The sequence below is a fragment of the Hemicordylus capensis genome, chromosome 1 (assembly GCF_027244095.1).
Source record: "Hemicordylus capensis ecotype Gifberg chromosome 1, rHemCap1.1.pri, whole genome shotgun sequence".
Lineage (NCBI taxonomy): Eukaryota > Metazoa > Chordata > Lepidosauria > Squamata > Cordylidae > Hemicordylus > Hemicordylus capensis.
In genome coordinates, this window is record NC_069657.1 from 153,367,888 (window position 1) to 153,388,402 (window position 20,515).

At 41.4% G+C, this 20,515-nt stretch overlaps 1 protein-coding gene across 16 annotated transcripts in view; it reads left to right on the forward strand.

The window, feature by feature from the left end:
• The window catches only part of BIN1 (bridging integrator 1), a 163,936-nt gene that overhangs the window by 114,083 nt on the left and 29,338 nt on the right, over positions 1-20,515 (forward strand). For 10 of the 16 annotated variants that reach the window (XM_053299001.1, XM_053298977.1, XM_053298985.1 and 7 more), the window contains 5 exons: positions 2,780-2,865; positions 3,186-3,261; positions 7,539-7,621; positions 14,294-14,365; positions 19,063-19,213. In XM_053299001.1, coding sequence (XP_053154976.1) covers positions 2,780-2,865; positions 3,186-3,261; positions 7,539-7,621; positions 14,294-14,365; positions 19,063-19,213 — 468 coding nt within the window. The remainder of the gene's footprint in view (positions 1-2,779; positions 2,866-3,185; positions 3,262-7,538; positions 7,622-14,293; positions 14,366-19,062; positions 19,214-20,515) is intronic. The other 6 variants (XM_053299013.1, XM_053299072.1, XM_053299057.1 and 3 more) reach the window with 2 other exon arrangements.

The window sequence follows — 20,515 nt, forward strand, 5'->3', positions numbered from 1 at the left end:
GCATTGGAGGTTGATCTAATCATGATGTTCTAATTTGGGGGGCTGGTTTGACTAGTAGTAGGAAATAGAGGCTTTTATACTTGGATAGGGAGGTTGCTCTGTTGAGGAATGTATTAGTGATTAATTTCCTGGGGAAGACTTCTTAGGATATGCATACCAAACCTGTTGGCAGTTTGAGTAAACTGCCAACCTTCACAGATACCAAACCTCCTCTCACCTTCCATTGTCAAATGTGTTGCTCTTTTTGGGCCCTGTAATGCCAGTGTAGTCCTGGAAAGACCTGGTACTGAGAGCCCTTTGGGGACAGGGAGCCATCTTATTCTATCTATCTATCTATCTATCTATCTATCTATCTATCTATCTATCTATCTATCTCTATGTAAACTGTGGGGACTTTCATTGAAAAGTGGTATACTGTATAATTCGTATAAGCATATAGTTTGGGCTGAGAAAAGGGGTTACTCTTAACACTTTCCTTCCTATTATTCCCCTTGTTTCTGCCTAACTTTGTTCATTGTAAGGCCAATGCACAGGTTTGTCCTGAGTTTTATTTAATGTATAGCACCTTGTGTTATTTCTAAAGCACAACTTAATAACACTTAATGGAAGTGGTTGCATGGTTGGGCAATGTTATCTAGCTGGTTCAGTGGCTGCAGTGTCCTCACGAGAAAACCATAGAATTTTGATTGGACTTAGAGTCCCTTTTCATGTAGTCTTAGAGTGAACGCTGCCTTGGGTGTCTTTGTCATCTTATTGGGATGTCGCAAAAAGTACACCACTCATAGATTGCTTTTGGGTTCCTTGAGTTGTTAAACATGAATAGTTCTGCTCCAAGCGAATAGAAGCAGTTTAATACAAGAAGTCAGTGGTTTGACACTTAGCCTATAAACTCCAAACCACAAGCATGCTACTTAATTCTGGCCACTAATGATCAGTCTTCTCCCTAAAAATAGCTTAATTTGTTTTTTTCCACATGTTTACCAACATGTATGTTTCTTTCCTTCCTTCTATCTGTCCAGAATAGGAATAAATTAAAAAGCCATCGAGGTAGCCTTACAACAAATACCTCCTTAATGAAAGCTTAAAAATCTATGCTTCACTTAGAGAACCTGGCTTTGTATTCTGCAGTGTTTCTGATACTGGCAGCCTGCTCAGTGAGGTTGGGAATTCCCTTGTATGTTTTGGCAATGCAGGCCTCATTTGACGATAAAGGTGTCCAAAGGCCCAATCTGTGACGGTGGGTGCATTCTGTAAGCAGTTCATAGAGGCTTACAGTCTTGTGACATGCCTGCTCTTGTGGTGTTGTCTAAGCAAGTTGCTTGTGTTTCCTCCTGTTGTGACAAGCTACTGAACTGATAAGACTCTAAGGTCACAGGACAGGATCCAAACTAAGTTAGTCATGACTAAGCACCTTTAAAATCAATGAGATGTACAGTGATTAGCTTAAGTCCCATTAATTTCAATGGAGCTTAGTTATGACTGACTTAACATGGGTCCTACTTACTGTGTGCCCATATTGTGAAACTATAGGCTGCATTAAATGAAATGTCTATAACATACTTTTTTGTAGTGGGGGAAAAACCACTATTTGCAGCATGTTTTGTTCTTTCAATCTTCTCTGTTAGCTCTGACTACATGAGGGGGTTGGTGGCCATTTATAGGTCTAGATTCACATTGAGCTGGGTATTTTATGTGTCCCCATAAAATCTTTGTTAGATTTCCAAATGGTGGTGGATGTGTGGTACTTGGGGCCATGTCCCTACCCCTGAGTCTAGATATGTGAAGAGTATAAAGGAACTAGGGATGAATTGGTGGATGAGTAATATAGGAACCCCTTTTAAAGCGGCATATATTTACAAAGTATTTTCATATACTTTGGTCTTATGTCTGCACATTAGAATTTTCACCAATATTGGGGGAGGAGGGCCTGGGAGATGAAGGATTGGGAATATAAAGGAGCCATCAAGATTGGAGATTGGGAATCTTTAAAAATGATTGGTTTATCCTACATAACGGATATACATTTTCATTTGATGTGTATGACTCTTCATTACCAGGAGCAGCCTGCGTTCCTGAGAGCTCTGTGATGTCCTCTCGCTTAAGAGTTTAAAGAAGATGACCAAGACTCCACTATGAAATCTGAGGGAGGTGGATTCCATTGTGGACCCTTGGTCATATTCCCTAAGCGCGGGGGCGGGGGGGAGCATTATAGAGCACCCAGAAATGCAAGTTGCCACATATTTTAAGGGATTGCTTGTAACTTCAGCACATCACAGTATTCTAAGACAAACCTCCTGGATCTCCCCACCTCCAGAATGTACCTTGATCTTAAAACATTAAGCCTAGCACCACACTGGCAATTCTCTTTCCATGTGTGAAGCTGAGCAATGTACTGAATCAAGATCCTGGAATTCTACCATGAAACTGTGAAAACTCACTTACGAAAATGCACAGGAACAGGCAATGTGCTTTCTGCTCCCTTAGCATCCACAATCAGGTCCAAAGTTGCTTTGAGATCATTGTGAATATCTTCCATAGTGATTGTAAGGACTTTTCTGCATCAGCTGTAGGTCATTCCCCTGAGGGAGAATTCCAGCCATCTGCAATAGAGGTGGATCAGGGAAGACTCATGTGCAATATATCTGATAATTTAGTGTTCAGTATTTGGGAAGTCTCTAGGCTCGACCCATTTACAGAACACGCAGCAAGCCTGTGTGAATCCTTCCCTGAGTGAACACATATGGGCATTGTTGATAATTGCTCCATCCCTCTACTGTAGGCTGAAGAAGAGTTAGTAAAAGCCCAGAAAGTGTTTGAGGAGATGAACATTGATCTTCAGGAAGAACTGCCTTCGCTATGGAATAGGTGAGCACAGTATACAGCTTGGTATCTTGTTCAATGTGTTTTTAATTTTTTAAAAATTATTTTTATTTTTATTTTTTTGCGAGGAGGCGAGTTTTAAAGAGATTTGATCTGGATCCTGAGAAAGATCAACTAATTCATCAGTCTTTGTCTTTTTCTTAGCCAAGTGGTAGTCATATGGTCCACTCCTGGCTGTCGCTATGGCTGTGCAAACATATGACTGAATGAAATGGAAGCCTGTTAACAAATGTATGGGATGGAGTTGATAGCAGTGGAGCTACTGCCTTTGCCTTCATTAACTTGTACTGTGTTTCTTTTGCCAGTCGTGTTGGTTTCTATGTCAACACATTCCAGAGTATTGCAGGCTTAGAAGAGAACTTTCATAAGGAAATGGGCAAGGTAAGAATGGATGGCATTCTTGTTCTTGATGGGAATCATTGATAAGGCTTCTCCTCTGTATCTTTTCTCAGTTACTGTAACAAGAGCAGTTGTGTTAATGGATGGTGCTTGGAGATAATGGTATGATTCCCAGCTTATTTCAGCATCATTTATTTCATTAGTGTCTTCAATTGAGGCACATTTTAACGGAAGTATGGGATGGGATAAATGATGCAGCAACCTTACTAAAATAAGGTCTGGGTCCAGACAATGCCTGAATGGGAGGGAGTCTGCAAATGCTATGCATGCCATCTTTATTTCCATTTAGGAAGAAAGGCAGGATATATACATAATAGAATAGTCCTCATTACATGTGTTCCTGCTCCCTCAGTTTTTCATGGCTAGTTTTTCCTATGCCTGATGGGTTCCATCAGCCAATTCATGTGTCTTACATTTTTGGAGGCTCAGGCCAATTCTATTCTATTTTCAGAAGTTCAACCGTGACAAACTTTGAAAATCCATTTTCACTCTCTAGCAAGTAAAATAGGTACCAGTCCTTAATGGCTGTTTGCTCTAATCTCCAGTGCATATATTTAAATAGTGATGCAGTTGCTCCAGAAAATTAAATATTTGCATATGTGAGTTTTCGTACTGCTTCTAGCACAATACCCTTAGCATAAGGAGAATAGAATAAGAACCAGATGCTCTATATTGTGAGGGCAGAATGAGTGACCGTTCTCTCCTTCCCTGAATTTTGCAAAAATTCCTCATTGGGGAAGTATCAGATTTAGGGATCAAAATAATGAGTACAGAATAAGAAAATTATGCACACCTGTTTAAATTGTACAAAACTGTAGGGCTTAATTGCAATAAACATAGAAATGGGTTGGAAAAGGAGAGTATTTTTATATGCAAAAGTCAGTAGATCACATAAGGGGCATAGATGGAGTGATGGATCTTCTACAGCAGGCGTCCCCAAACTGCGGCCCTCCAGATGTTGCTGAACTACAACTTCCACAAACCCAGCCACAAAAAATTGTGTCTAGGGATGCTGGGAGTTGTAGTTCAGCAACATCTGGAGGGCTGCAGTTTGGGGATGCCTGTTCTAGAGGATCAGGAAGACAGTAGTTATGGTGTCCTAGCATCTTTTTCTTTGCTTTATATCCCACTATTCCTCCAAAAAAGCATATATAGGGTTTTCAGGCAGTATCTCATCCAGACCCCAAGATCATTCTCATGACCAATATTGTTGGGGCTGGGGGGGAAGGAGAGCACACAACCTCCCTTACCCCACACAAATGAGGGCTTACTGTGCAAATATCCCACAATGCATTGTGCAGGCAGTGGAGAGGCTGCCCATTTCAATGCATCAGCTCCCAGCTTTCTGGCCACTCTATAAGCAGCACTCAATGGTGGAGAGTGAGCTGGGCTTCCAGAAGCTGCTGCGCACATCATGCACATGATTGGGGCTGTGATGTGGGAAGGAGATTTCCCCCTCTTTACCTTGGTTAAGACCAAGTTAAAACTATAGGGTAGCCCTGATCTGGAGTAGCAGAGTAGGAGCGGATCCCATGGTTCCACATGAGCCTCTCTACCCTGGTTTTTCTGCTCGTACCCTGCTTTGGCCAGCCATGAGAATGACCTTACTGACTCTACTTAGACCTGCTTAACTTCAGCAAGGTTATTGTATCATATTTGTTTGTTTGTTTGTTTGATTGATTGATTTTTATACCGCCCTTCCAAAATGGCTCAGGGCGGTTTACAATTAAAACAGAAACCATTAAAACCAATAACAATTAAAACAGAAATATGAACACCAATTAACAATTAAAGCATCTTAAAAACAATTAAACTATCAGAACAATTAAAACCCTGAAAACGAGGTTAGCATTAAAACAAATTAAAAACCCTGAAATGCCAGAACAAACAGATGAGATTTAAGGGCTCTCTTGAAGGTTAGTAAGGAATTAAGATTGTAAATTTCTGCTGGAAGTGCATTCCATAGCCCAGGAGCAGCTACAGACAAGGCCCGCCTCTTGAGTCGCCACCAAACAAACCGGTGGTAACTGGAGACGGACCTCCTCAGATGACCTTAACGTGCAGTGGGGCTCATGTAGAAGAAGGCATTCTCTAAGATATCTCGGACCCAATCTGTTCAGGGCTTTAAAGGTAATAACCAGCTTTGTATTTTGCCCAGAAACATATCGGCAGCCAGTGTATAGGCAGCCATATAACTTCAAATGATGCTCTGGGCCTGAAGGCTAGGTCCTCTGGTGTAACAGGATTTTGGTTTAGTTCCTCTCATTTTTACAAGAATTCAGCAATTGTAAAACTTCACTGCAAAGAGAAAATGCAGCATCAGGTGGATCCCTCTGTCACTAGAATTGTAGTGCAAGAAGCAACTGTCTCCCACTTACAATGGGCAACATCAGGTTAGTTAGTCATGAATAAGGACCACTGCAATCAATGAGACTCCTAGTTAGTTTTAAGTCCCTTTTATTTCAATGGAACCTAGTCTGGAAGTTGTTCATTGTGAACAACAGTCTGGATGTTGTCCCATAAGTTTGGCATGTGTTGTTCCAAACTAATGACAAACAGAATTCAACAGATTGAATCAGTTTTCAGCATTAATATTCCTAAAGATGTTCCTTTGAATATCACTCATGCAGCAATTAAAGGCAGTTAAAGTCTCTTCCAGAAGAGGAAAAATAGAGTGGAAACCATAGAATGGCATGAGTTGTGTACAGTTGTCACATGACACTCAAGGTTTGAGGTACAGAATAAGCATGTTTGGGTCTTAGCCAAAAGCAATGTGTGGGCACCCCTTAACATCCATCACATAGTTCATGGCAGCTTTTTATTTAAAGACAAGAGTGCTATGACCAGACTGCACATCAGCATTATGTTTAGCAGGGATGCATTTTTTCCAGTGTTGTAGCATTTTTCAAAATAAAGCATTGCACAGCCTTGGCAACAAGATTTTGTGTTTCTGTTTCCCCCCCACTTTCCCTTTTGGCAAAAGTTATATGTGTGAAAAGTCTTTTTTTCCTTAGGGGAGATCTGCATTTTATTAAAACTGAGGGTGGGTGGGGTAGGGAGGTTAACTGAATCACTGTCACGGCAGATGCATGGCTGCTGGCATCAATGAAATCTTCCCTCCCACAAAGCGAACACTCGGTTTGGCCAAAAATCTTGTTTTGTGACAAACGGTGGTTCCATAGCAACCAAGGCTGCAGTAGCAGACAAGGTTCATGGCTGCAGAAAGAGAGAGAGTGCAGAAGGAACACATTAACTCCCAGTGAAAAACCCTGTCTCAACGCAAGGGCCCATAGTAGTAAAAGTCTGTGATTGTAGGGGTGTTGGATGAAGAAAGCCAGGATACAGAAGAAACATGAGCTAAGTTTGTATTGTAAATGAGACACAGACTTCGCTCATGTAGCACCTGTTTTCTGCAAGTCAAATGTTGGTTTCATATTTTATTTATTCAATGTATGTGACCATGGAATAGGAGAATTGCAAATGAATGCAAGGCCATTTCCTAAGTGCAGGGCCCCCTTCTGGGGACTCTTGGCATTCTTGTGCATTTTTGAGAAGAACTCCTGAGTGTTCCTTTTTAAAATATTGACCTTTAATCTTTACATAAGAAGAGCCCTGCTGGATTAGACCGAAAGGCAGTCTAATCCGCATCCGGTTTCCTTCATGGACAACCGGTTGTCTCCGGGAAGCCCACAAGCAGGAGACTACAATAGCCCCCTCCTGCTGCTGTTTCCTTGCAACTGGTATTCACAGGCAAACTGCCTCAGAGATAGCATTATGATTAAGAGCCACTGATAGACTTGTCTCCCATGAATGTGTCTAATCCTCCATTGATGAATTATGCATTGTGTAAAGAAGTACTTCCTTTTGTCTGTCCTAAAACTCCTGCCAATCAGTTTCATTGGATGACCCCTGATTCTAGTATTGTGAGTTCTGGAAGAAAAACACCTCTATCCACTTTTCCCTCAACATGCATAATTCAGTAAGCCTGAACTATGTCTCCCCCCTTAGCCGCCCTTTTTATAAATTAAAAAAAGCCACAAATATTGTGGCCTTTCCTTATAAAGAAGGAGACAACCAAACCTCAACTGCTACCGCAGAGTTGGAAAGCTATACATTTCCACATAATTACTCTCTTGGATTCAGATCTTCCTTGCTGTGCCCTTGTTTCAGCTTTGGTTAACTAAACAAATTGCTTATTTGTTCTTACACAGGTCCTTAACTTACCTGGTTTATATATTTCTTTAAAATTTTTGTTTCAGTTGAACCAAAACTTGAACGATGTCCTCGTGAGTCTAGAAAAAGAGCATGCAACTGGTACCTATCCTATTAAAGCTCAGCCAAGGTTAGTAAGCACGGGACAGCTTCTGCTTCTCAAGGAATATTAGGGAATCTCTTTGCATTGTGGGAAGGTGGGACAGCTCTCTGTATGTGCAGATGTATGCTTATTATTTTGACTAGGGTCTTCTTTGCATTGATTGTTACCATATCTGCCATCTCTGACTGCGTTCATCATGCCAACCCAAGAACCGACTCACCCAGTCCTTTTCTTTCTGTGTCCTATTGTAGACATGACTCTCACTGTAAAAGGTGGCATCTTCTCATACAAATACACTTTTAAAAATGCACTGAATATGGAAAAACATGAACCCACTTGGAAGAAGTTGGTGTGGGTTGTAAAAAACACAACTATTTTTAGTAGAGTAGCATGTGAGGGGCAGCAAGAGGGAGACAGTACAAAGGGTAGGGGAAGCAGAGAGAGAGCATACAGCATCTCTTATACTTTGTAATGGCTGGACTTTTCGGTTATGGTTGCCATCTCTTTCCTGGCCCTGCTCCTGTGCTGTTAATGGCAGACTGACAGACATTTAGTAGCTGAGGTTTTTCCTGGTATGGATAACAAGAAGCCAGTTCTTAAAAACTGCCTTCACAAGGTTCATATTATATATAGATCTGGTTTTATTCTGTATCAATAAATCTAGCAGTTGACGAGCAGCTCTAGTTCTGGCTTGAGGTATGGCTGAGATAAGATACACTCCTTGAAGTAGATCCACCTGTAACCTGTCAGATTCTGCAAAATCTGACAATTATATCTAATATGCCTAGGGTAATAACTATCAAATCTAAGAACAGTGTTACAATCAGTGGCTTTCCTATAAAGAGAGGTCTGTATCCTCTCTGTATCCTGAGTGTTTAATCAACACATCCAAGAAATGAACCTGAAATTGATCTGCCTGAAGGTCAAACTGAATACTTTTATTTCTAGAATAAATCAATTTATGAAATTAATTAAGCTCCTCCAAAGTGCCATTCCAAATTTAAAAAAAAATTGCTATAGAGCACCACAATATAATAGAAGGAAAAATAATATTAGTGGCATGATGAATATGTTTAGCCCAGAACAACCCCAAATATAAATTAGCCACTTCTGGAGCCCTGGATGGCTACTCCTTTACAGTGAAGCCAAAAAAAGACCTGTGACTGGGTTTGCATTTACCAAGACAAAACACAAAAGAACCCAAATGTATAGATCTAATTATAAAAATATATTATTTAGAAATACAATACATATAACATACTCATAATACAATAAATATATATAAGGAATTATTAATTCAAAAATAAAGCCAGTATTGCCACAAAGCAAAAAGTAAATGTAAAGTTATGCCTTTGAGTCGGTGTTGACTCCTGGCAACTACAGAGCCTGTGGTTGTCTTTGGTAGAATACAGGAGGGGTTTACCATTGCCATCTCCCATGCAGCATGAGATGATGCCTCTTTCAGCATCTTCCTATATCGCTGCTGCCCAATATAGGTGTTTCCCATAGGTAGGGATATGTATACTCTATGGTCCCAGCAATAGCTTGTCTATGCCTAGGACATAAACAGATATCCTGGTATCAATCCATTCCTTAGAGAATCCAGTGGTGCACTCCCGTTGTAAATTCTGGAATTGAAGAGTAGCACAGACTATGTTGTCTGAAGAGTAGCACAGACTATGGATGTATATATTTATAGTGATCTGATGGACACAATGAAGTTAGTACCAACATAGTCTGTACTCTGAAGCAACACCAATAAAGAAGGCCTTATTAAGGTTGAAATGGTCTGGCAACTCATCAAGAGCAGTTACTTTAGTGTTTGGACTTCTTCAGGTCCAGAATGATGTGGAAGCAGACCTAAAAGGAATATGAGAAAGAATGCTACAAGGTCCTAGTCTTTTAAAAAACTGCTAAGACATAAAGAATGCATAAATCTATGTAACTGTATTCACATTTGTAAGGGATCATATCTGGGTGTAGGTACGAAAGACAAACCTTTTTCTAAAATAGCATGTTGTGCCGAAGTAAGAGTCACATTGGATGAATTATAAATCAAAGTTTCCTTTTGTTCCTGGTTCGAGAGCTGGGAAACCCTAGGGGCCTCTTCCGACCCTGTTTGGATAAAAATGCTTCTTTGTGGACGTGCCTCTCTTGTTTTCTCTTTAAAAAAAAAAAAGACGAAGAACCAGACCCTGGTCGTCGAGGCAATGGTCTATTTTCTACAGAGGAAGTCGCTTCATCATGATTGGACAGATCTGATATGTCATCTGATTCTGCAAAAGAAACTTATGTTTTTGTTTTTTTAAAAAAATTACATCTGGTCTGTTTTGTTAACCAATCCTGTTATTCTCGTAATCTGATTTGTCTCTTAAAAATTTTTAAAACTAAAATTTAATTTCTTCTGAAAATTACATAAGATCTTTTTGTAATTGTTCAAATTTGATGTCAGATTCCCCAACGTCAGTGTTTTCTTTGAGGCTATTTTGTCATCAGTAAGGGTCTCTATCTCCTTAGTCTCATGATGGGAAGTTTCTATAAAGATAATTTTAAGATCCAATGGACATTTGTTTAAGATGGCAGTCCATTCTTTTTATTTTATTTTGACAAAATCACCATTATGTTGGAACATGCTAGGTTCTTTATCTGTCCTAAGTCCTCAGGGAATATGCTTAACTCTACAGTAATCTAATAAAGTAGAGGCATGAAGATCTAGCTTGATCTTGCTTTTTTCCAAATGCATGATAACATCTCACTGGTCTCCTGATGTATTAGGACTGGAGGTGACAATTGAAGGATTCTCAAGCAGTTTCTCAATATATCCATTAGAGAAATGGAAGGTATTATCCCATTCCACTGAGAAGCCCATGTAGCTGCTGAGAATTTTTAAAATATATATATTCCCCTCATTTGCATAACATTGAATTAATTTTTTCCCCCTCAGAAAATCTTAAAATGCAATTTTTTGATGCCCTGAATAGATTGTGAACTGATATGGCATGTTCTTTGACCAATTTATTTAGTAAAAACATGCTTTAAATTCTCACACTGCATCTCAAAAGGTTTTTCAAGTAGCCAAGTAGTTAAATTGAACTATTTTATTGTGGGATGGGATCACTAAAATATTAAGCATGGTTTAAAGGTTATACTGAAAGAAATTCTCAAAGCTTTTGACTGAAGAAATAAGAACAGCCCTGATGGATCAGGCTCAAGGCCTATCTAGTCCAGCATCTTTTTTTACACAGTGGCCCACCAGATGCCCCTGGGATTATTTTTATTAGGACTGTGTTTCAAAATCTGACTCACAACAGAAATGCAGCATTCTGTACTGCTGGTGCAGTCAATGCCAGGTGCTACTTGCTATTCCTGGGGTGTGTGTGTGTGGGGGGGACCTTTCAGTGGTATCAGAAGGTGAAAATAGGACTTTGGGATGGCATGAGGAATTGCCTGGAAGGGGCAGATGGGATGCTGGAAGGTACGCGGGATTACCAAGAGGGTACGAATGGATTGCCAGGAAGGTGTCCAGGAACACATGGGAACTAGGTCCTCCCAGTGCTTTTCCCCCATGGGGGAAGCACTGGAGGGAACTATAGTTCCTACGTGTCCCTGCACACCTTCTGGGCATCTCATTCAGACTCTTCTGGTGATCCCACAAATTCCTGGCATCCAATTCACAGCCTCTGATTCCAGTGAGAAGTGCTCCCCCCACCCTGGGAATAGCAAGTGCTGTCTGGCACTGACCCTACTGGAATCTCCTGCCAATGTGGTATTGGGGAAATTGTACATTTATGTCGGAGTCAGACACACAGGTCTAATATATAGACATAGACATTCAGTAAACCAATAAAACATATACATACTGTCTCACAAACTTTGGAGGGATAATTGCCTGAAAAAAATTAATTACGGACTTGAAATTGCCAGTGACCAACATGAGCTGACACTTGAGCAGGGGAAGGGGCAATTTTCTCTCATCTCCTTTGACGCACACTGTGCATCATCAAAATATGTCCCTGTGGGTTATGTGTGACACATTGTAGGCTTCAGAGGGAAGGGGAGATCCACAAAAATTGTCCCTTTGCTCAAGTGAAACAAATCAAACAAATCAAACAAACTTACACTGCTGCACATGTGCAGTGCTAGTCTGGATGTTAGCCAATTAAATTTTAGAAATGGAAGAATTTCCTATAGAAAAATATGGGAAAATGTTCCGTTTGGAAATGTTTGGGCTGAAAAATTTCCACCCCACACTTCTGTCTGTACCTAAAGCACACAAGTCCTTTTCACACATGTTCCAGCACATGTACAATCAGTACACATAGTTCATATCTGAACACATGTGCAGTTATTCACACATTGTGTTCTATGCATGTGCAATATTATACTTTCTATCTCTATCCTGTATGCATCTGAGGTGGCTTCTATCAAGCTTCATTTTAAAATGAATGCATGTACATGCATACAGACACCTGTATGCACGTAGAACGTAACATCTGAATTGCACTATTCAGAGTCAGAAAAGCTGTACAGTATATTATATGAATCAGATACTCTTGCTTTTAGAAGCAGCAGATTTTTTTCTGTTGCTGAAGGATTTACCCAGCCAAGGTTAATAGCCATACACCAGTTCCTGTTTTTTTCAGACAGTTTGAGGGAATCACCTAGGAGTTCATTTCCACTTTTCAAACAATATGCTCTGGGGTTGTTTATAAAGAAATCAACTGTGTCTTAGAACTTTATTCGGGGAAACCAACACAACTTAGCAGCAAGAAGAGGAAAGAATTGGGGAAATATATATTTCTCCCCTCAAAGCTTTTACAGTTAAGGGGAAGGTAGGCCTCACTGGCTGTATGAGATGCTCTCTGGCTTTCTCCCAAATGCATGAGTGATGAGACAATTTGGGAACTTGGACTCCCAGCTGTTCAGAATCCCACATGCTGTGTGAGCAGTAATGAGATGAATGTGCCAGATAGGCATTAAGGGAACGATAAATGTGGTCTGACTGCAATGCTGCAGGAAAGCAAATTGAAGTTAGTGTGGGACCTTATCTCTGTGTTAACCTATTGCTTTAATGCTATTCTCACATGCATTTTTTCTCTCAGGTTTTATAACTAGGGAAATTGTCGAGCTGATAGTAATCTGGCAATTCTTAGATTCTTATGTAAAGCCCTGACAATGAGTAAAGTGAGCTAAATTATGTCATAAAGACAGAAAAAGACTATTATGGTTGTAATAGACCATGTACACAGTCCTTGACAACACTAAAATAGATTTTTTTAAAAAACGCTTAAAATCAAAAGAACAAGATGGAAGAAAAATGGGAGGGGAGTTGATTTGTAGATATAAATCAACTATTACAGGAGGCAGATTCAGATAAACTTAATTTATATAATATGCAAACAGACCACCCCAGATATATAGTGTCACAATTGAAGAGAAAGATGAGCCTAGAACTGATCCAGCCTGAGAGATAGCAATTTAATATGACCATTTGTAACTCAAGCTCATTTTGCTCATACTGCTTTGATTCAACATAAGTTCAGCACAGTCATAGTGTCCACACTACAGAGCATTCTCAGGAACTACTTTGGAAGGGGCTTTATGTACTCTAAGCAACTACTTTATTTTCAAGAATAGGTTGTCCTGTTGCTGTGAAGCCTGCCAGCGTGACTGTGGTTTACACCTATTGAAGCCAAAGGAGGGATCTTATGAGGAAAAAAAATGTGAGGTGGTGAAAAAGGGAGAATATCTCTAGGTGATATTGTACCAGTTATACTATATGGGCAAGACAATAAAGTATATATATATTTAAAACAGGAAATATATTTGGTGGAGGTACTATTAATAGACTCTATCATGGTTTTTTAAAAAAAGCATGCAAGGTCACCTTAAAGGTGGTGAATGCTGGAGTGTTGAGGACTTTGATCAATACCTGCACAAAGTATTTTCAGAGGCTGAAAAGAGCACTGACATTGACTGGCACATCAGTCCATATACAGTGGCCATTCAGCCATAATTTAAAGATTTCATCAGTTTCATGGAGCTGCTCTTTCATGGTTCATTCCATGGTACTAATATAACATTTAAAGGCCCAAGTCACATGGAGCCTTAACAAAAACTGTCGCCCAACTTGGATTGGGGGTGATGATTTCATGTTAGACGTGATTTGTGGGCCTAAATGTTACATCAGCTCTGAGGGATGAGCCTACAGGAAAGCTGTCCCCATGGTGCTGAAGTATTATTTAAGTGGGCTGGGGTACAATCTATCATGCAATACAAAGTATTTTGAATGATCACTTTACTCATGGATATTGTCTTGGTGGGCCCTGGTTGACTGCATGGCTTCTTAGTTTCTTTCAACCCCTTTCTTCATAATCTCTGCCATTTCCCTCCATGTTTCTTTAGATAACATTGGAGGAAATGGAGAGAGAAATGATGACAAATACCATATGAGCAAAAGCAAGGAGCCCTCTTGCTCCTTCTGCCCATCCTCTGAACATTTATATAACACTTGATGGATGTTTGTTTGTTTGAAATATCCAATGTGCCTTCTTTGGGGTCTAGACCAAGTTTATCTTACTTAATGATGGGAAATGACCCTGTAGATCCTCTTTCAATACATAACTTCATGGTAACTGTTAGCATGTGCACAAAACCTTCATTTTTCTTTCTCATTGGTTGACCCATGTTGCAATGGAGATCACTTACCTGTGCCGTCCTCAACAGAAAGAAAACTAAACTGTTCTCCAGGCTGAGGAAAAAGATAAGCAGGTATCCGTTTGGTGAGGTGCATTCACCATATGCTCTGATCAGGATGCAAAAAACTAAAGGCCAGGCTGCGTTCTAACAGCATAGCACATAGTTAGCATGGTGACTGGAATGGAGTTCCTTGCATGATTGATTCATTCTGCTCTGTCTTTAGCATCGTTTTGGAATTCTCAGTGTGTGTAAATAATCCAGATTTTTTTTAAAGATTGATTTTAATCTTGTTTGTCAAAGGAAAAAAGTACTGGTTGGCTTTTTGTGGGAGGGGAGTAGGCTTCAAAATTAAAAATCTTTACACTTTCCAGAGTATAAATGGAAGATAATAGAAATAACTTCTTTGCATTTACTTTACACACTTACTAAAGATAGTTGCTTAAGAAGACAAATAGCAGCTATTTGCCATAGTGAGCAAATAAAGCCCCTTCCAGATAGGGTAAAAACTTTCTCCTTTTCCTTTTTTAATGCCCCATCAGGAACAAGTGGCAATATATTTTGACATCGGAAGTGGGTTTGTCCTATTTCATGCCCCTTAACCACTCCACTTCATAAGTGCTCTGAATATAATTTCTGGTTCATTTGGCCTGGTAGTCCTCTCTGGCAATGGCATTAAGAACAGCCCTGCTGGATCCAACCCAAGGCCTATCTAGTCCAACATCCCATTTCCTACATTGGCCACCAGATACCTTTGAGAAGCCCACAGGCAAGAGGTGAGGACATGCCCTCTCTCCTGCTGTTGCTCTCCTGCAACTGGTATTCAGAGGCATCTTGCCTCTTAGGCTGGAGGTGGCCTATAGCCACCAAATTAGTAGCCATTGATAGGAACATAGGAAGCTTCCATATTCTGAGTCAGACAATAGGTCCATCTAGCTCAGTATTGTCTACACAGAATGGCAGCCGCTTCTCCAAGGTTGCAGGCAGAAATCTCTCTCAGCTCTATCTTGGAGATGTCAAGGAGGCAACTTGGAACCTTCTGCTCTTCCCAGAGTGGCTCCATCCCCTAAGGGGAATACCTTGCAGTGCTCGCACATCAAGTCTCCCATTCATTTGCAGCCAGGGCAGACCCTGCTTAGCTAAGGGGACAAATCATGCTTGCTACCACAAGATCAGCTCTCCTCTCCTTGACCTGTCCTCCATTAATTTGTTCAAGCCCCTTTTTAAAACATCTAAGCTAGTGGTCATCACCACATCCCATGGCAGAGAATTCCATGACCCCTGGTTCTAGTGTTGAGAGAGGGAGAGAAATCCCTCTCCCACTTTCTCCACTCCATGCATGATTTTATAGACCTTTCCCCGCAGTTGTCTTTTTTCTAAACTAAATAGCCCCAGGTATTGTAGCCTTGCCTGATAAGGAAGGTGCTTCAAGCTCCTGATCACCTTGGTTGCCTTCTTCTGCACCTTTTCCAGTCATACAATGTCTTTAATTAGCAATTAAGAGGAAAAAAAATGCTAACCTTTTTTTATATCTCAGATTTGTGTGTATGGAGAATTGCTATATAGCTAGACATTTTGTTGAATACTTCCTTTTTTTACAATGCAGTTTGTCTTCTCCAGGTGAAATCACAGCACCACTGCTGTCCTTATGCTTCTTCCCCCTGCAGCCCTCCCTTTCCCAAAAAATGTTAGAATTTTAAAAGCTGGCTGCCACATTGCCATATAATCCTTATTTTCCGTCTTAAGTGCTTGAAGCTTTTGGAAGACTGATGATGCACAGGGACAAGGAAGAAAGAGCAAGGAACTATAATCTTCTTTCACTTAAGATGAGTGTTTAGGCCTCATGTTTTTCCTTCTCGAAAGGTGATAGGAAAATAATTTATTAAATACCCTCTCCACACTCTTTGTTTCTTTGTGTGCTGTGAGACTAGAATAACACGTTGGATGCCTTCAGACATACCTTTAACTGCAGGTCCAATGGACCTGCAGTTTGCCTCTGAGTCCCCTGGCGTGCTCTCAGACAATTCGGATTTGCAGTCGGGGAGACTGCAAAGGGATGGGAATCGGCTGCATGGGCTTTTTGCGGCAGCCAATGGAATGTAAGCGGTGGGAGGAGCTAACTCCCTTTCCCCTTTAACTCTTCCCTTAATGAGTTGCCCAATCTGGATTGGAGCCTTCAGACCCTAGGTTTGTTAAGTGTACGTTACTATAAACCAAGGGTTCATCTAGAAGTTGGGGGGGGGGAGATTGGAACCATGGTTGGTCCTGCAACCGCAGTTCTGATAATTTTGATGTCACGGGGCAATCCTGAGGTGAGTTAACCTCGAGTTTCCCATGACATCCAAAGGTGGCCGTTGTGTTTCCTAGCCAGAAGAAGTCAATTTTCATTTGGGAAGAGGTGGACACATGCAGAACAATCCTATGCCTGTTTGTTCAGAAGTAAGTCCTACAGTGAGACTTATTCCCAGGAAAGTGTGTTTAGGATTGCAGCTTTACCATTACCCTTGTCTTATTTGTTTCTGTAGGTAGCAGTAATATACAGGTAGACTTCAAGGGGAGCTTGGATATGTGAGGTTGGGTGGGTGCTTGTGGGTGTTCATATACTAACTAGCTTGCTAAGTAAAACCTGCATGGTGGCTGATCTTCCTGAGTGACTGAGTTAAGAGAGTTTGTAACCCTATTCACACATTATGAGTTCCAGCTGCGCTCATGCTTCCTACTGCAAAAGTGGTGAGGAAGTCCCACCTCTTTCACATCTTCCAGCTGGCCTTTTCTCGCTTATGATCCTGTTTGTCTGAAGGGGAGGTGCCATAAGCATGATGGCTTTTGTGAGCTGCAACCTTGGGCAGTCCAGGTTGTACCTCATGGAAGCACCGGCCATCATGCTTATGGTCCCTCCCTCTTCAGACAAACAGGGCTGTAAGCATGAACAGGCTGCCTGGACTTACTCCCCACTTCTGCAGTTGTAAGCCTGAGCATGGCTGATACTCATGAGGTGTGAATAGAACTAGACAAGGCCCTTAATTCAGAGGCGTAACTATAGGGGGGGCAGGGGGGGCACGTGCCCCGGGCACCATCTTTTCTGGTCACGTGGGGGGCGCCGCCATGACAAAAAATTTTTTTTAATTTTTTTTAATTTTTTGTTAATACAAATGTTTCCTGCTCAGTGCAGCAGCACTGCAGCAGTCAAGGGAGCGCGTCGGCGCCCCCTCCCCCACGAGCGGTCCCTTCTGCGCCGCCCGCCCCCCCCCCCATTGCTTTGCTGGCGCCTAGTGGCCAGTCAGTGGCCTGACTTGGCGGCGGCGGGTGCTTGTGAGGAAAAACCTACGTATAATGTAGTATGTTGGGGGGGGGGGGCGCCATTTCAGTGTTTGCCCCGGGCACCGTTTTCCCTAGTTACGCCTCTGCCTTAATTGCTTCCTTCTCATAACTCTGTGCCTTAGTATCCTGTATGTCCTTGGACTGTGTTTAGCATCTGACTGAATGAGATAGAATTGAGGCGATACAAAAGGCAGAAGAGGTTAGGCATGGATGAGGATGTGTGTTAATTGCCCATTTTTTTCTTGCATCTCCACCATCAGTCAATTGGTGACTTCTTAGAGCCAGGTCCCAAGTATGTTTAAGTAAAGCCTTCCTTCCTAGTTAAGGGTGCTTAGTTTTTCAGTTGTAGGTAAGAACTTGTTCTGTTGCTGGAGTTCCAAAAACATCGAAGAACAAAAATCACAAAAGAGCATATGGGGACCCATTTGGGGTCCCAAGAATAGCGTCGTACAATGCAGTTTGTCTCCTCAATTCTTGAATCGTCTATGTTGTGGTTTGAATATGAAGTCTAATGCCCCATCTTTTGGTGTGTGCTTATAAGCATTGCAGCTGCCTGATAACTTTAATGATTTGGAGCTTGCAGTAATTATTGTACATTGCAAAGTAATAAGGTTGTTCACACAACCCAAATCCCTGGTGGCTAGAGAGGGCTGGGAGGAAGGTAGGAGTATACCTTACCCCCCCCCCGATCTTGCTGATCCTCATGCCATGCCACTCCGTCACACATACGATTGCTGTTGCAGCGAGTAGTTTGGTGTTCTGGAGGCCAGAGAAATGCAGCCCAGTCTTCAGAAATCCTACAATGAACCATGTGAGGAGCATGGTGCATTGGGGATTCCGCTGTAAGTCAGGTGCTCTAAGTGCCTGGCTCTGTGTCTGTGCCCTTCTACCTTGGTGCCCTTCTACCTTGGTAACAGCATGGGGGAATACCTTGGGCTACCTGGTAGGGCTGCTTGTGTGAACAGCCTCTCTGTGTGGGAGGGTGAAAGACACCTACATAGGTTAAAGTTTGGATCCCTGCTTAGGAACTCTGCTTACTTTTATGCAGTATTGAATCAAAGTTGAATTCTTTATTGTCAAAATTCTAGCTTGTAACACTTCCCTCTATTAAAGAGATTGTACCGTTAATGTGGCTCAACTATCCTTCATCCTTCACTTTGATTCCCGCCATCCCTTATCCTATAACTGCCAGTATGCTGAACCTAGTGATGTGGTCTAGGAGGTGAATAATCCTGTAGCTTTAAATTATGTGTTCTTTTCTGGAAAGGAGATGTGTGTGTGCATGCACGCATGCCTATGTTCACACATACATGCACTCTGTGGCACAATAAAGTGCCCCTGGCAACACAGGAAAAGAGGCACAACTATACTGCAACAATAGTTTTTAAAGAGCTTGTTTAAAATGATGATTCTCTTTCTTTCTCTCTCTCTCTCTCTCCTGCCCCCTGCAGTGACAGTACTCCTGCAAAAGCAAACAAAACCCCCTCGTCTCCACCAGATGGGACTCCCATCACTAGCCCTGAGATCAAGGCCATCAACCATGAGCCAGAGCCATCTACTTTGGAAACACCTGGGGGAGGCATCCCTAAGTCTCCATCTCAGGTAGTGAGGGCTGCTGCTGTGTCTTCTTTGGGGATGTGTATGGCAACTTCTTTCATATTAGGTTTTCTTTTACTGCTGCTATATGTAGATGTTGATCTTCAACAGTTCTGGGACAGCCATAGTATCCAGTCTCTTTCTCTTTAATGTTCTTGCTTAACATAATTTATCCTTCTAGAAATGGACAACTGTTCCTTTTCAACAGTTGCATGTATATACTGGGCAAGATTAAGCAGGTTTTCTTGGGTAACATCTCTGGTACGTGATTGTACATAAGAGCAAGAAGGGACATGCTTAAGGTAAGAAAACTAGTGTTGGCATGCACAACCTCTGGATGAACTTGAGACTAGTGATACAGGACATTAATGGAACCATGATTTCCATACAAGCAGAGTGAACCAGACTTTCTTCTCACTCAAAGGTGTACCAATGACAATCTGAAGCCCAGTCACAGAGCTACAGAAATTATGCAAGGAAAGCAGCTGTGGTTTGGCAGTTTCAGAATGATGATAATGCTGGTCATATCAAACTTGTGTCTGAAAACATACTGAGTTTTCTGTGTGTCCTAATGTTGCCAACCCCACAACTGGAAATTGTGAGAACTGGAACCACAGAGATGGAATCTTCTTCCCCCATCACACTGCCTGCAGTGTGATGGGGGAAGAAGTTACTGCTTTGTGATGGGATGAAGTTACTGCTTTGTGATGGGGGAATACTACAGGAAAAGAGAGGGGTGAATCAGGCCTAAAGATATTGCTTTCCCATGTAGAAAATGACCTGAAAAAATTGATTATTTCATTCCTGTTTGCCCATTTTGTTAGATGTATGGTGTGAATGGCTGTTATTTGGCCATTTTCATGGCCATGTTGGCAAGAAAAAGGTAGCTTCTTTTTCTAGTTCTTACAAACAGTATTTTGAGAACATTGTGCTGGCTGAAAGCAGTTAATGGTAGTCTTGGCTGTTGAGTTGTAGCTGTGGAACATGCAGGGTAAGTTCCATAATCTTTAGTGTATACAAGGACTGTCTTCAAGAAGGAAGGAATTTCCTAGCAAAGTTCAAAACCACTGAAAATGGGGTTAGTACCTGACTGTGTACATATGTGTTAATGATCAAAAGTTTTTTTTAATGACCTGTTTGGGTGCGGCGGGGAGGGGTGGTGGTGGTAATCCTAATGGGTAATCTCATTTATTCTATGAGTAATCTCCCTGGTGGACAACAAATGTCCAGTCTCTTCTCAGAAGAGTTAGGCCACAATAGCAGGTCTCTGGACACATGTTTTAACGTAAGTGTGGAGCAGTGAAAAGA